The 16,759-nt window shown below is 37.8% G+C and overlaps 1 protein-coding gene across 5 annotated transcripts; it reads right to left on the bottom strand.

Annotated features, from left to right (window-relative positions):
- Positions 1-9,999: 9,999 nt before the first annotated feature.
- On the bottom strand, positions 10,000-15,147 carry LOC136206891 (U11/U12 small nuclear ribonucleoprotein 65 kDa protein). Of its 5 annotated transcripts, none has more exons than XM_065998094.1 (12): positions 14,943-15,147; positions 14,526-14,597; positions 14,409-14,438; positions 14,093-14,308; positions 13,443-13,524; positions 13,117-13,296; positions 12,519-12,701; positions 12,266-12,436; positions 11,682-11,769; positions 11,439-11,497; positions 10,890-10,955; positions 10,000-10,582 (listed from the first exon to the last, which is right to left on the bottom strand). In XM_065998094.1, the coding sequence occupies exons 1-12, from the start codon at positions 15,077-15,079 to the stop codon at positions 10,499-10,501; spliced, it is 1,368 nt and encodes a 455-aa protein (XP_065854166.1). In that variant the 5' UTR covers positions 15,080-15,147; the 3' UTR covers positions 10,000-10,498. The 5 variants fall into 5 exon arrangements, with proteins under 5 accessions (XP_065854166.1, XP_065854168.1, XP_065854167.1 ...); XM_065998096.1 differs by lacking the exon at positions 14,943-15,147 and adding an exon at positions 14,804-14,820; XM_065998095.1 differs by lacking the exon at positions 14,409-14,438 and having other exon boundaries at positions 14,943-15,145.
- Positions 15,148-16,759: the final 1,612 nt, after the last annotated feature.

The following is a 16,759-nucleotide window of genomic DNA, read 5'->3' as shown; positions in this document are numbered from 1 at the left end:
GGAACTGCATCTTTATCAATGTTGAGTTTGTGGGTGATTATGTCCGGACTGATTCCAGGTAGAATTTCATCCTTCCATGCGAAGACATCTTCGGCCTCACAGAGTACCTTAGAGATTGCATCTCTAATATTGCCCTGTAGTCCTTTAGCTATCCGTACCTGCTTTTCTTCTGCCATCAGGTACATTTTGGTTTCGCCTAAGGCCATTGTGACACGTTCTTCTTCATCTTCCTCCTTAGATTGAGGGCGAATCATTAAGGAAGCCGAATATGTCTCTTGGGCTACTTTTTGACAACCTCTAACCATCACGCCCCCCTTGACCATGGGGATGTAAAGCGTTAAATGGAGAATAGAGATAAGAGCTGCAGCTTCGGAGATGAAAGGTCGCCCGAGGATAATATTGTAGGCTAATTATCCATCCAAGACCGAAAACTCCAAATCTCCTTGCCAAACTTGATCATCATCAGTAAGCTCGCAATTCAGAGTAACTTGGCCTTTCGTCCGGATGGTATGACCTGTCACTCCCAAAATGTCCACCACAGTTGGTTCTACCTGGACAGGATCAATCTTGAGTTTGGCGAATGCTCCTCGGGTAATGACATTACATGAACTTCCTGTATCAATCATTACCCTCTTCATCTCCCAACCCTCAACCATCATAGTGACGACCAATGCGTCCGCATGGGGTGGAATTTCAGGACCTGCGTCTGAGAAATGGCGATTTAGTGATGTCATGTCAAGGGTGGTCGTCTTTGCCTTTTTCAATGTTGGCTGATAGCCAGGCCCACCTGCTATGACGTTGATGGTACCCTTTCCTTTCTTCTTTGGGTCCTCTTTGGATTTGTCATCTTCCTTTCCTTCCGTTTGGATGAACCGATCCAATTTTCCTCTCTCAATGAGTCGCTCAATTTCTCGAGCCAACTCCCAGCAAGCATCCGTATCATGACCATTCTTCCTGTGATACTTGCAATAATTTTTAGGATTCTTTCCTTTGTTGGTGTACTCCCCCCCTTTTGGCTCGGGGTATGAAATGCTCCGTTTGTGCTGGCTGTTCTCGATCCACATAAGAACTTCAATTTTAGAAGCATTGAGAGGTGTGAAGGAGGTGACAAACGTTGATTTGTTCCTAGAATCCCTTCGTTTGTTTCGAGAAGAAGAATCTTGACGTTTGTCTCTGTCCCGGTCCCGAGGGCGGGACTCGCCTCTATCCTTTTTTGGCGATGATGGGGTACCTCGGCGAATATCGTCAACCTCTATAAAGTCTTTACAGCGCTCCATCAACTCTGCCATGCTGGTGGGCTTTTTACGAATGAGGTCTTCCTGCAGACTTTTACAAGTAGTGTTTCTTACAAAGCACTCCACAGCTACGGAGATATCTACATCAACGATTTGTATACACAATTGGTTGAAAGTGTCTACATAATCTCGAAGTGGTTCATTCGCCTTCTGTTTTAGCTCAAAAAGCTTTCCAGATTTCACCACTGCAGGGATGCAGCCAGCAAATTTTGCACAAAATTCCCTGCTTAATTGATCGAAGCTATTTATAGAGCCTGGAGATAGAGATTGGAACCATAAATAGGCTGGACCTCCCAAAGTGGTGACAAACATCTTGCAAAGTACAGGTTCGGTGGCTCGATTGAGTCTGGCCAAGATTCTATATTTTCGAACATGAGCCTCCGGATTGTCTTTGCCTGTGTAAATTGCAAGATTAGGGATTTTAAACGCCCTTTCAGTTTCCTCTGCTTCAATCCAGGCCGCAAAAGGCGAATCTCTATTGGCGAATGGATTATGCCTAGCATTTTCCTCATTCATTTGGAGCACTAGGGCCCTTACTCTATCATCAAAATTCTCCGGATCCGCCCTGGGATGATCTCTTCGTGGCGATCTGCTTGGAGAGGAAGAAGAACTTGATTCTGACGATGAATCCGATGGCGAATGTCTGCCTCGTCCGCCTCCCCTCCTTCCTCCGTCGCCTCCCCCTCCACTTCCTCTATTTGGAGGAATTGGACCGTTTCCTCCTTGCTGGATTTCTGGCAGAGTGTGTCCAACAGTTCCTGAAGATGGATGGGGTGGTGGTCCACCTATATGAGACGTTTTTTCCGGTCTCTTGCTCCTTTTACGACCAGTAGATGGAGCTGATCTGCCACGGCGTGGAGATTTTGTTCGCCTCGGCGAAGGAGATCTTGCCTGCTTATCTTTGTTCTTTTTACGCTTTTTACGAATGGGTTCTTTAAATCCGCCATGGGACGAATTCGTCCGTGGGCGCCTGGGTACATTCGGCCCATCACGATTAAACCTTGGAACTTCTGATCCACCAGGAGGGACCGTATTGTTCCCGTGGCTTCCTTCACCAGGAAATAGCTCCCTGATAACCGGTCGCGCTCCACCTGGCGCCGTGGTAGTTACCGTAGAGTCAACGTTGTGAGCTTGAAGGAATGAAGAGTTACGAGCCCCAGGTCCCAGACCGAAGTTTAACGGAGGTAGAGATGAGATAACTGATGTAGGTACCGTACTACTATGAGGAGAAATAGTCATGAACGCCCGAAGGCGGTTTCCAATTTCAAGCCCATATCGCGCCTCGATATCCTGAGCACACATATCAAGGAAGGATGCCGTGGGCATATTTCCATCAATATTCATCGTAGGGGCGATTGTGCTTGTGCATCCAACGCTAGATGGTGTAATTATCGTCGATTCGATCCCTGAGGAGGGATTTTGTATTTCATTATTCATGATGTTTCAACGTGAACGAAAAATCCTTTATTTGGTCAAGGATTCCACATTCACCGCACCAATTGATAACACTGGAGAAAACTTCTCGATCGGATCCCGTCCCTGTGAGGCGCCGCTGGGATCGGCCGGGGACACTCCGATGCCAAAGTCAGTAGAATATATGAAGAGCAAATCGTATTGACAAAGCTTAGAGAATGTAAAAGTAAGTGTACCTTGATAGCCTAGAAAGGTAGGCTATATATAGTTGAGGAATTCGTAACCCCTAGGTAACTAGAAAGCCTCCATTAATGCTCATTTAATGGCGGTTACAAGTTACTCTTAATTTGGCGGTTTGAGACTATTAATGATTCATTTAATAATCATTTATGGCCGAGACGGCGGCCAGCCGTTATCTAGGTAAATGGAGAGATTCGCCTAAGAGATCCGCCAGCGGATCTCTTAGAGCTGATCTAGGGTGATCCGCCAGACGGCTTCCTTTGCTACGTGGCATATCTTAAGGTAATTATCTCTTTTGGTCCTCATGATAATATCCTAATGTTATCACAACTAGTCGCCGGTCAGTACACCCTCTAATCCCCTAATTTTTGTTTTGTATTTGATAAAAGGTTAACGTTTGGGAATTTGGAAATTTGTTAGGTATTGATTGATTTAGCATACTCTGTGTTTTTAGTTTGCGATTAAGTTAAGAGATTGTTGATTTAGCATAAATTTGTGTATTGATTTATTAGCATCACTATTATTTGCGCCATCTCCAGAAAAACAGACACCTGATGATGATTCATGAATATGAATTAATGTAAATTGATTTAGCATCACTATTATTTGCCATCTCCACTATTATTTAGCTGTTTGTTTTTATCTTATTTTGTGTATTGATTTAGCTCCTGCCCTACACAATTTTGTTTTTTATTTAGCTCATGCCCTGCTCAATTTGTGGGATTGTTGTGGGATATACAATGCAATGTCTGCTTGTATTCAATCCTTTTATGTTTAACTTTGTTTCAGAATGGAAAAATTCGTAACTAAAAGACCAAGGACAAATTCAAATTTTTTTTTGACGTTTTGATTTTTTTTTGCTGATATGTTTGAGCCCCGGATCATCTGGGGTTCTGGTTCCGCCACTGGTCATACTGGTTTGCATCTTATTTCCTATGGTTATGCATCTTCTTTCCTATGGTTATGCATCTTCTTTCCGATCGCCTACATTAGGGATTTGAGTGGATAATGCTTGAATGGAGTTTGAATGCTTGTTTATTGATATAATATATAATATTCAAACTTCAATTGCAATTGGGATACTTTCATATTTATAAGAGGATTCTTTTCAAATGAACATGAATAGTGCTCAAAGCCTTGGTTTCGCAACATTATCCACTCAAAGTATTATCGAGCATTTTATTACTTTCATATTTAATTTCATAAAACTTTTCATTTGAAATTATATTTATTATCACTACATAATCGATGCTCACGACCTATTTTGCTTCTTTTGTGTCAGCATAGCCAGTAGGACTTCACGACAGAAGCAGTGCATCCAAAAGTCTGGCTATTGCTCAGAATCAGCAGCAGTTAAAGACCATGCAATCTGGTAACTCTTTCAATCTTTGTGCTACTACTTCTCTCATCAGGTAAAAGATAATGGAGTTATGGGTTATTCTTATACCTTTTCCTTATTGTTCTAGCATCCATTTTTCTTTTTCAAAATGCATGAATACTTTCATTCGTTACAAGTCGGAAGGAGATTTTTACAGTTTATATACAGTCAGATTAGACCTATATATACTGCTTTTTGAACTATAAAAAGTTGTAATTTTAGATGCAAGTGAAATAGGCTACACATTATTTATTTGGTTTGATAATTGGAGCTAAAGGTCTCGTTAGGTAGACTCGATGTGCGTGATAACAATTGATGGAGGCTGAGTATGACAAACTGAAAAATTGGGAGCTGAATGCAAAAAAAAAAAAAAAAACAGAATGTTGATTTAATTGGACTAGAATTGTCACATCTAATCGTAATTACTCATAAATTTCATGGATTATAAGATAAATTGGGTTAACAATTATTTAGCGCATACGGTTATACGTAATACAAAGCCATGTAAAAAGCATCATGGATGCCAAGAAATACTTTTTGCATTTTTTGTTTTTAGTCCTTCATTTTCCCTCATATGGTTCCATTGATATCATTACCAGAGAACAAAGCTTCAAACAAGGGCACTTTTTAGTCTCCAAAATAACAAGTTTGCCTTTGAGTTCTTTGCTCCCGGTAGTTTAAATTACATATATCTTGTAATATGGTTCCATAAAATTCCATAATTAAGTTGTTGAATCACACAAGTCCTTACAACATTAGACTTCTTCAGCTTTTTTTATTTTCTTTTACGATTATCAACTGAGCTCTTATGTGCTTGTTCCTCATAACCGACCTTATTTCATTCAAAACAATAAGACTAATAAGATGAACTGTTACTATGAACCAGCATGCCACCATTTGAGAATTTTAACAACAGATGACATTGTACTATATGTTGTTACACTATAATGTTTTGTTGTTACACTACTTGATCATTCAGCTTGCCTCATAATACATTTGACAATGAAATTTAAGTTCAATTTTGATATACTAAAAATGAATTTTTTTTCTCTCTTAATAAATGATTATTGTTTGGAATTTGCAGAAATTAACATGGAGCTGATGGATCAGGGGTACATTGTAACTTTCGAAAATTGATTATATTCAACTCTGCGATTTTTCCATTGTTATTCGTATGGATTATACCATCCGGGAATAAATAAAATCTTTGTGTTGTATACTTTTATTTTAGAATTGGGGTTTTCTTAATATTTTTTTTCTAATTCGGAGATTTTTTTTATGTTGCTAGGAGTTCTTTTTGTTGAATGATGGAATGATTGATATTCATTTAATAATTATTTATTTTTCATTAAGAATGATTAAGATTTTGGACTTTGTTTATTTTCTAATGTTTCATTTAATTTTAGTGTTGCTCCCTTCAATCCAAAAGTTAAAATAATAACAGAAATTACCAAAATTTGTATCAAGTTTGCCACTATTATGTTTGTGGCTAAGTAGGTTTCTAGAAATGAGTGTTTTATTTTTGCCACGGTTATGCTTGTGGCTAAGCAAGATTTTTAGTAAAGTGTGTCCTATTTTCGCCACGACAATTCTCATGGCTAAGTAGAATTCATTGCCACGGGTCGCTATGTTTTGCCACATGTATTTTACTTTTGCCACGATTTTATCCGTGGCAAATGTATATGATTAGCCACAGATTTTCACGTGGCATAAAAACCAATTTATGCCACTACCACTATTTTTCCGTGGCAACCACTTAGCCACGTTCACTTGCGCCACAGAAGTACATACCTTGAATTTCCGTGGCTAAATAGCATAGCCACGAAAATATTACACTTGGGCCACGATTTCAACCGTGGCGCAAGTGATGATTTGTTGTAGTGATTTCAAATGGGCCTTCAACCTCTTAACAATGCATTTCGTGATAGTCTTATACAGGACATTGCAAAGACTAATGGGCCTAAACTGACCCAGCTCCTCCGGATGATCAACCTTAGGAATGAGAGTAATGAACGTGTCGTTTACCCGGTCTTCAAGGATCTCGTTGTTCAGTGTGTTAAGCACGCACTTGCTAGCGCTCTGTCCGATCGTGCTCCAAAGAGCCTAGTAGAATTTTGCCTGAAAGCCGTCCGGGCCCGACGCCTTTAACGGGGCCATTTCAAAGATAGATTCTCTCACATCTTCCATTGTAAAGGGACGGCCAAGCTCCTCCACCCCTCCTGGATGCCATGTCGGAAAAACGACCTCAGTTTTCAGACGGGGTCTGGCCGGACGATCGTCATGGTACAAAGCTTGAAAGAAATCCTGAGAAAGCTGTAACAAAGCCGGTTTCTCCCACACCCAGATCCCGTTGGCATCGCGCAGCCCTGAGATTTTGTTTCGTTGGCGGCGGATAATGGTGGAAGTGTGGAAATAGGTGGTGTTCCTATCCCCGCAAACAATCCATTTAGCTCTTGACTTCTGGTACCAGAGGACTTCCTCTTGGTTCAACACCTCATCCAATTCTCGCTGTAGTTTTTGTTCCAGTTTTAGAAGCCCCGGAGCCAACCTGTAGTCTAGTGTGCGCTGGATGCCTTCAATACGGGCCTGAAGCCGCTGCTTCCGGTAAAAGATGTTCCCAAACACTGTTCTGTTCCACACTAAGAGATCTTCTCTCACCTCCTTTAGGCCCACATCCATACCTCTGCTGCCATTCTAGTGAGAATCGAAAAATCTTCTAAAATCCGGGTGTAACAGCCAAGCCGCCTGGAAGTGGAAGGGGCGATCCGGAGCCACAAGGTTGGTTCCCCCCAAGTGAATAACTATCGGTGCATGGTCAGAATGAATGCGCAGGAGATGTCTAACGAAGGCCTCAGGGAACTCACTGCGCCAGCCCACATTGCAAAGGGCTCTATCTAGGCGGCAGGCGACTCTCGTGCGAGCTGTCAACCCTCTCGACCAAGTAAAGGCTGAACCCACGTAACCCAAATCAATCAAATTCAGAGAGTTTATCCAATCAGCAAAAATCGTGCAGCGGCTTATAGTAGAACCTGATCCTCCTCGTCTCTCATTCGCTGCCTTTATGCAGTTATAATCCCCTGCAATCATCCACGGGCCCGAGACATTTTGATGGATATTTCTCATCTCCTCCATGAAGAGTCTTTTGTAAGAGGTTTGGGGTCGAACATAGGCAGCCGTGAATAGAAAAGCTTTCCCGGTGTCCAGCCCAGTTTTCAGAACCACCCTCGAGTGAATGAAGTGCTCATTACGAGTTAAAACTGACACATCCACTCTAACATCATCCCAAAATAGCCAAATACCCCCTCGAAAGCCATCGGCCTCCACAATCTCCTTGTTATTAAAACTCAGTCTCTTCTGTAACTCCGCAGCTCTTGACCCAGGGATCCGAGTTTCTAGTAGGACAAGAATCTCCGGCTTCTTATTCTTGATAAAGTGACCCAAAGTTCGCTGAAAAGATCTGCTCCCAGCGCCAAAGCAATTCCAGATGAAAACTGACATAAGTAGATAGATAAAAGTGGAAACAGGCCCTAACCGCAATCATATTCCCGGGCTGAACACGCCAGAACTCCCTTCCACACCTGAATCAACTCGGGTCTGTTTCCCTCTTAATCCTGTCGTTTCCTGTCCCGGGGCAGAGATATTCATATTGGAATCCTCCGCAAGGAAATCCTCAGCAAGAGCCTCGAAGACATTCTTACCTGTGAATCGATAAGGTTGATCGTTAGCTTTCTTCTACAGATAACGGCTGGTGCTACCTCTGCGTAAGAATGTTTTTCCTGTTAAGAAGCTCCCCTTCTCACCATTAGGATCCCGATTTTCTTTGTTGGCCTCTGGCGGCAGGGTACCCCTGGCTTCTTCATCACTTATTCCAATTATATCAAGTATCAAAATATGGCAGTTGAAAAAAAATCTTTCAGTTATTTCTCACAGCCATTTCATGAATTAGAAATTTACTTTGACATTTATAGAATAAAAAGTTATATTTTGATATATTAAAAATTAAATTATCACAATTGATAAAACAATAATATTATTGTTATATATTTAGCACAGGCCCAACAGTGTTTCCCACTGGCCTGATCTTCATTATGATATCCATATTTGCTATGTTTTTTTTCAGCTCAAAAATTTCCACTTTTCAGTAGATTACCTTGATTTGTAGTTTACTGATTAAATTGTCAGACTTTGTACTAATTATTATGTGTCCGTTTATTTCCATTTTTCGGAACTCCTTTTTATCTTTAAATACTAAACACAAGATAGAACGTGTTTGGTAAAATTATTAAATAACTGTTTTTTTTTTTGCAGAAAAAACAACTAATATCTACTTTTTATCAGCAACTGCAAACAGGAACAACGGAAACAAACGAGCCTTATATCAATCCATAATTAATCCATCGTATCTTAATTATACTTTCCTCGAAATATAATTATGATCGGGATTTAGTCACAATTAAGACTTCTCATTCATTTTCTTTTTTGTAGATGTATTTAGTAAGAATCCAACCTGAGATATATTTTCATAAACTCAAACTGCATTGTCAATTAAACTACAACCCGTAGGTTGTCTTAGTTATAATTAAAAATGTCAATTTCCGACATGGTAATACGATTTACAGAAATAGCTCGACTAACACGATACAATTAATACGATAAATTTTTTTTTTTTTTGCATTTATATTAGAGAAAAGTACAAAATAAACATTGCAGTTTTACCATGGTTTTAAAAACCGGATCAGACCGGCCGGTTGAACCGGTTCAACCGTGAACCGGCCAGACTTCTGGTCCGGTTATCCTACTTAGGGGTCATTACTAATGATCCCATGTGAACCGGGGAAAACCGGCGAACCGGTATCAACCCGGGGAACCGGTTTCACCCGGTTCTGAGTTAAAAAAAACTGGTTCGCAAAAACAGCTTACTTTTAGTGCTGAGATATAATTGGTATTTTATAGATAAGATTTCAACTCCTTAATTTACTTTCATCTGATGTGGGACAAGGTTGTAGTTGGAACCTTTACAATGAGCACAATTAATACAGTACTGACAATTAATTACTTTATTTTCGTCCGATGTGGGACAAGTTATTTGTAGTTAAAATCTGCACTACTCCCTTTTCTTTCTTTCTTTCTTTTTTACAATATAGGACAATTAGTTTTGAGTGGGAGGACAACTAATAATATATAGTGCTGACAATTAACAGAAAGATTAGCCCTAAATTTCTAATTTGCTATTTTACAATACACTATTTTGTATATATTGATTTTTTGTAAGGTTGTAGGAAATAAATTAAAAAATATTAGATTCTGGAATTTATTATATTTGGATGTATTTTTTTTGGTAGGGGGATGCAATTTATTAAAATTTTAATATATATATAATATATTATTAATGACATCATCCGGTTCAACCAATCCGAGTCAACCGGTTGAACCCATTGACCCCTGAACCCTTTGTCACACCGGTTCAATGTCCGGTCCGGTTTTTAAAACCATGGGTTTTACCTTGCAAGTAGAAGAATGTCGTATTTTTATTTCAAAAAAAAAAAAAAGGATTTTGACTAATGATATTAGTATTGGATTTGACTATTGACTCTAACAAAGGGATCAAAGAGTTGAAAGAAACAAAAACGTAAAAACTTTATAATTATTTCTAAAAACATAAGGTACAACATATACAAATATAAAGATCGATAAATTATTATATATAATCATAATTAACATATAGATAAATATAACACGATAGTCGATATCGTAACCCCTACTTATAACCAGCATAATGCACAGGAATACCTATGGTTCACTATTCCCAGTAATAGAATGAGAGATACAATCACGTTCCGTTTTTCTGAACTTTGATGAAACTCATTATAAATTACAAAAGTGAAGAAAAAGTTGATTCAAATGTATTTACAGAAACTACAAACTAAGTTAGAACATCTGAAAGGAAAAAGAAACAACTAAACCATCTCCTTTCTGGGGTTGGTATACAAATGATTTTCGCCTAGCTATTTTTATCAGTCAAAAGCAGCAATTGGCAAAGCCTGCAATCTAATTCTGTGAGGCTACTCAACAATGGCATTCCCTATTGGTTTTGGTGTATCTTTGAACAGAAGATATAGTAACAAACCGTAAGACTTATCGGCCTTAAGCAGCTCCGCTTTCACTGTAGAATCTATTTCACGCTGCCAGTTGAAGGACTCCGACCAAACTGTATGATCATAGGCTTTCCTTTGAACACATACCCATTCACTAGGTTCTGCAACACAGGCAGGACCGCATAAACAAAACTTAATCACAACCTCATAACAACAAGAAACATTGGGAATCTGATATTATCTTTTTTTTTTTTTTGAATGAAAGAATTTGTATTAACATCAAGGAATCTGATATTATCTAATTGTTACACAAATCTTCATCTAATTCCCAATTGTGCTTAGAAGCTTGCTGAAGGAAAGAGATATATGAAAAGTTATCCAGTCATTACAAAACCAGTTAAATGGAAAAGTTTACACTGCTAGAAGTTTTCTCTAGTATGTGTAAGAATAGATCCCACATATACATACCAGTGCTTGATGCGCAAGTTCAGCTGATGGGAATGTCACAAATGCTTGGTCCCTCATTCTTCCCTCCTAAAATTCAGAAGTTAATTTAATTTCAAGTTCAGAATAAGGTAGCAATATCACTTCAATTTTGATTACTTGGACGGTAGCAATCGCTTATGCAAACATGTCATGCCCAGTATCACAATTTGATCAGCTCTTCATTAGCGTTTTTGCAATTGGATAATAAATAAGATTTTGGATTACATTCAAAGGGAAGTGTAAACATATAGTCTCATTTCTTGGATACTAAGTTCATATATAATCTATGAATTTTATTTGCTCATTCTCCATGGACCAACTGTCTCACTCCAGATACACGTGATCCTTTTTTTCAATTCAATAAGAGAAGAAATTGTCATTCTTCAAGGAAAAAGCACATCAACCAAATGTCAAGAATGTCACTTTATTGCATGAATGAATTTAGTGGTATGCAAAAAGATTGTTGAACAGAACCTGAAACTAGCTAAAGATGCGTAGAACAAAAATCAAGAGTTCAGATATAGAGTCTACCTTCATCAGTTTCACTTCAAGGTCAATTTTAGCAGCATCGGTGCTTCCAAATAATGATCCTATAGTACATGACAAACAAGATGTATAAATAATAAGGTATCACTTTCTTTGTAATTCCAAAAGGTTGGGTGTTTAAGTAACAATGCATGGGCAAAGGTGAAATGACAAACATTAGGATTACTGATTGGGCACAAAATTGAGTTTGAAGCACAAACAACTGGGCAAGTTTATTTGCTAGCTCACCAAATATGTAGAAGAAATCATCAGCTACTATGTCCTTGCTCAAGTTCTTTATGTACAAAACAGATGAAGGATTCCCAACTGTATAATTCTGCACAATTCAAGAAAGCTTAAGCACTTCACAAATCATAGTCCACTCTCCATCATCAGCACTGATTTCATAATGCAAATATAACAACTAGCACTTTGATAATACAAATATTAGACCATGCATCCGCAATTACTGACTTCACCAATGAACAAAAATTTCAAATATTAGTAACACTTCCGAACTGACAAATACTAAGATATCAAAATATGACAAAGGTCACAGATTAAAACCATTCGACAAACAGGGCCAATGGAAAAGGTATGTCTAAATAGGACTATCAAATGTATGGGTTACCATATGCATATAGTGATATTCTCTTGAACCTTTTTGTGTAAATGCACATCTCTTCAGCAAAATTAGCATTTAATTGATTATGTTAAGGTCTTCTTTTTTTGGGAAAAAAATTGGCATTCATTTCATCAAATTAGATTCAATAGATTATTGAGTTTCATTTATTCATTTGGCTTAGGTACCAGTTAAAATCTGACTTTGGTACCTTAAACTTTGGAAGTGACAAAATTTCTTCTGGGGCCAGCTTGTTGCTCTCTATTTCTTCTGGAGTTGCATAAAGTTTATGATCCAAACCTTCTATGGCTGGCTCCTCAGGCTCTTTCATAATACTATCATCTTTTTGCTCATTCTGAATTACTTTCGGCACAATTTTGATCTACAATGAAACAGAAGGTTCTTAAATGAATTAAAAGTTGATCAGCTAACCCAAGAATAATTTCCATCAGAAAGAATATGACCTGCAAAACAGAGTTTTTCTTTTTCACGACAGGAATTTCTTTAGGAACCAGGGAGGAAGGTTTCACTCCAACATCCTCATGAACCACATCTTTGTCAAAGGCAGGACCTACAATTGATTCCCGTTTGACACGCTTTCGTCCAGATTTAGCTGCTCTTAAAGGAGAGACTTTGCCATCAACATCCTGAAAAAATTCAGTGAAAAGTAATCACAATATATTGGGGAAAGCAACTGTGACCAGAGAACAAATTCAAGACTTTCCTTCAGTAAAGAAAGTAAAATATTTCAGCTATACACATAGCATAGGTTAAGAAAATGAAGACATACACCAAGCCACCCAAAGAAATTGTCACAAACACTTGTTACACCAGCAAACAAGCCCAATTATAGAGTGGAAGGAGGAAACACACACACATATAGATACCTTTCAGTTTAAAATAATGCCAAACAGAGACATAAGTATACTACATTAGTCCAGTTAAGGTAGCTCATGTTTTTCATTCCTTAAGAATGTCCAGATTTCATACATATTAGTAAGCCCAATCATATGCTGAGACTGTAAGTTGGGATATCCAGGGATTTTCGCAACATAAACATACCTCATCGGACTCCATTTCAGACTCACTACTGGATAAATCTGCCAACTGACGTTTTGTAGCTACAGCGGGGGGAGGGGGAGGCGGTGGTGCAGGTGCGGGTGCTGAAGGCGGTAGTGGTGGAGTGGGCAGAGCCATTCGAAATGGAGCTGGAATGTTCATTTTGTTCATCAAATGCAACACCTAAAATTAAAATAGTAAGTAGAGCTCATCATCATTCCAATATAGCTGCACCTTACTAAATTAGACCAATAACAAAATCCACCTGTTAAGCTGATAGAATAAACATGTACAATCATTCCATGGCTTTACGAGAGATTGGATACAACCTGTGTATAAAAGCGAGGAACAGCAATCAGGGCATTGACAATATTGGTTAGAATGTTTCCATCTGGAGGAGGATAAGCATACCTGTAGTAGAACATAACCAAACATGTTTAATCTAACCTATATGGTTGTAGCAACATGCTAAAAGGAAATAAGGACAGTTGATTACAGGACAGGTTTGAAATGTAATAATGAAATTCCAACATGCAAACTAAATTGCTGGGTAATTGCATACCCTTGAATCGTTTATATAGCTTTTCACTAACAATTTTAAGTTCCATGTGCATGAATCTAAACAGTGTACACCATAATAAGCAGTCAAGCACCAGACAAACAATTAGTCTGTCAACTTACTTTTTTCCACTAGTATGCAAAACATATTATAAAGTTTCGGTACCTTGAACCAATCCCTTCTCCTTACCCTTCTATTCATTCATCTAAGCAAAACTGTTCAGTAAATGGATATAGAAAGATGCAGGGTTCCATAAGCTATAGAGACATGTGCCTCAACTTCAAAGCCATTATTGTAAGAAATCACAGCAAAAAGTGAAACTGACAATGGTGCACTATAGTATAAGTGAAACACTTTGCAATAGGAACATAGAAGGAAACAAAGAGAAAAGCTTAACAATAATGAAATTTGAAAATTTACTCCAGATGAGGAGGAAATGGATAATCTACACCAAGCCTTGGAGCAATTGGCTCACTAGCAGGCATTGATTTTGTACAATCACCAGAATGATCCTTTTTCATTGAAGACACTGAAATATAATCCTTCGGAAATTGCATCTCACTTTCTTTATTCTTATTGTCCTCATTTTGCTTATGAGCTCTCTCAACTGCTAAGACCTTGCCAAGAAATCTCAACCTAAACAAACCATAATAAGATCAACGATATTAGCTTAATCAGAAAAAAAAAAAACCATATTTAATGGTGATGAAATAGAGAAAGGGGTATGGAAAGATACCCTAAATTAAAGAGAAAATTGACAAAGCACCTACAGAATCAAAGTAATAATAAAAAGATTTGATTGAACAATTTGCCAAGTAAAGAAACATTTTCTTAGGAACAAGCTGGAATTTACCCATTTAACTGACATTGTGCTTGATAGGCCAAGGCTTCATTTTGGAAATCCACAAATGCACAGTTCTTCATTCTGCAATAGAAGCAATATTGTACAGAATAAGCATTCAATCTGTGTACAAAAAGTAAGGAATTCCATCCATAAAACATCCACAAGAACAGAAGAAAAAGTGCAAAACAATTCTACTTAGACTTCCGCTTTCAATGAGAGTGTATAATTTTTGTTATCAAACCATTAAAATCGACAAGCTCAAAAAAGTTGAAGCCAACCAGAGATACCTCTTCCAAGTTGGAAAACAATATCAAAGTACCATGTAAAAACTATATGGCTCTCATAATTAAGCTAAGATCATGCATTAATCACTTGAAAAGGCCACAAAAAAGGGGGAAAATAATAAGTTTGATCCTTAGGTATGACCTTCCGGCGGAACATGGACGGACAGAAGTAGCACCGTAGTGAGAGAAAAGACGAGACAGCGTGTCATGAGGAATTGCCTCAGGAAGGTGACGTATCAAAAGGGTAGTCACTGCTTCCGCTCCTGTCTTCACTTCCATTAGCGATTGCCCGCTTCTTTCCTCGCCGGAGGAGACATGCGGCGGTTGCGGAATATGGGACCTTCTAGTGGGCTGGGTAGCCTACTTACTTTCTCCAGCCCAACTTTCAAATTTGTTTGGGCTTTCTACATAGGGAAAAATACACAGAAAATCATCTTTTAATAAATATTTACAACTATGTCAAGTCATAATTTTCCCTTAAGTTAAACTAGTAAAATCAGTATTTTTAATATATTTTAAAGATTAGAATTTATAAATTAGAAGTCTAGAATATATTTTTCAGAGTTTATGATTTATGATTTGGAGTCTGGAATTTTTAAACTATAGAGTAAAATCATAATATATAGAGAATAATGACATATTAAGAATTAAGTTTGGTGATATGATTTAGTTGTAATTTTATAAGATATTCATGTATTTGACCCATACCATAAATGCTTATAAAATCACAATCAAATCATAAGTTTTTTTTACATGAAAATCACATTAAATATGTTTAATATGTACTATTTTCTATATATCACAAATAAAATATTATTTTACACTTAAATACTAAATTATAAGCCCCCATTAATAAATTCTAAACCTAAAAAAATATATTATTAATCTTAATTTATAAACTCTAGTTTTTAAAATATTTAAAATATATTAAAATAATGATTTACTTAATTTTACGTAATTACAGATAATCTTTTAAAACTGATTTTCTATATAATTTTTTTTCCCTAAAATCACCGTAGATAGAATCTGGTTTAATTGTATACTGAAAACCATATAGTGGCCATGTCACTTAACTAACATAGACATGTACAAGTGATCTCAGTAAACTTGTGTAAAATTCTTTAACGTCAACTAAGATTCTTCTTGTACATGAGATAAGAAAGAAAAGAAAATCAAATTATGGGTCGGGGGCTGATGATCCCACTATTATACTAAACTTAGCAGAATTGAAAAAAGTTAATACTAAAAAGGATGCCATTAGGGCTTTCGTGTAAGGAATGTATATGTACCTTTTCCTGTGTAGCGATTTCTATTTATAGGGTGCTAGGAGTAAATCTGATAGTTGGATAGATTGTACACCCTAATATGGCTTGTAGACATGCGTGACCTTTGAGTGTGGAATGTCCGTTGTCAGCTCATGAGAATTTGCGCTTGCCTAAACTGTCATCCTGTGATTCCAGGCGTGGAATCAGGGACAAATGTTGGTGTGATTTAGAACTCCTTTACTACTGGTCCACATGGCTTAGCAATTATATGTCATCATTCAACTTGATCCTGCAGTTCGCCTTGTGGCACACACTAGCCATATAATGACTTCTTCAGCTTACACACCTTACTCTCAATGCCGAACTTCTGTGAGAACCCTATAATCACAATCCTTGCCTTGAACCTTTCCACTGTGCCATCTGTTTTCATTTTCCTCTTGAAAATCCACTTGCAGCCTATAGCTCTATTACCTCTTGGTAGGTCCACCAACTCCCAGGTTTGGTTTGCCATGATGGATTCAAGTTCACTATTGATCGCTTCCTTTGACTTCCATCTCCTGCTTTTAATCTTCCTCCTGCTTTTAATCTTCTTTTTCTGGCAAGCATCTTGGGCTTTCTAGCTTTCTATTGCGAGTTCTTGCTTCGCTTTCATTCTCCTTGATAAGGAAAGACTATATGCTTGGTAAGGGGCTGA

This window comes from Euphorbia lathyris, chromosome 9 (genome assembly GCF_963576675.1).
Source record: "Euphorbia lathyris chromosome 9, ddEupLath1.1, whole genome shotgun sequence".
In the NCBI taxonomy this organism is placed as follows: domain Eukaryota; kingdom Viridiplantae; phylum Streptophyta; class Magnoliopsida; order Malpighiales; family Euphorbiaceae; genus Euphorbia; species Euphorbia lathyris.
Note: the sequence above shows the minus strand (reverse complement) of the source record. Positions and strands in the feature narration are given on the sequence as shown.

Excerpts from the sequence above, each read along its gene's own strand:
- LOC136206891 (XM_065998094.1), bottom strand. The coding sequence starts at position 15,079 with ATGGAAGTGAAGACAGGAGCGGAAGCAGTGACTACCCTTTTGATACGT. Across the intron at positions 14,439-14,525 it reads GCACAATGTCAGTTAAATGG|GTGCTTTGTCAATTTTCTCT; the intron begins GTAAATTCCAGC and ends TTGATTCTGTAG. Across the intron at positions 10,956-11,438 it reads TTGAAGTGAAACTGATGAAG|GAGGGAAGAATGAGGGACCA; the intron begins GTAGACTCTATA and ends TCTGAATTTTAG.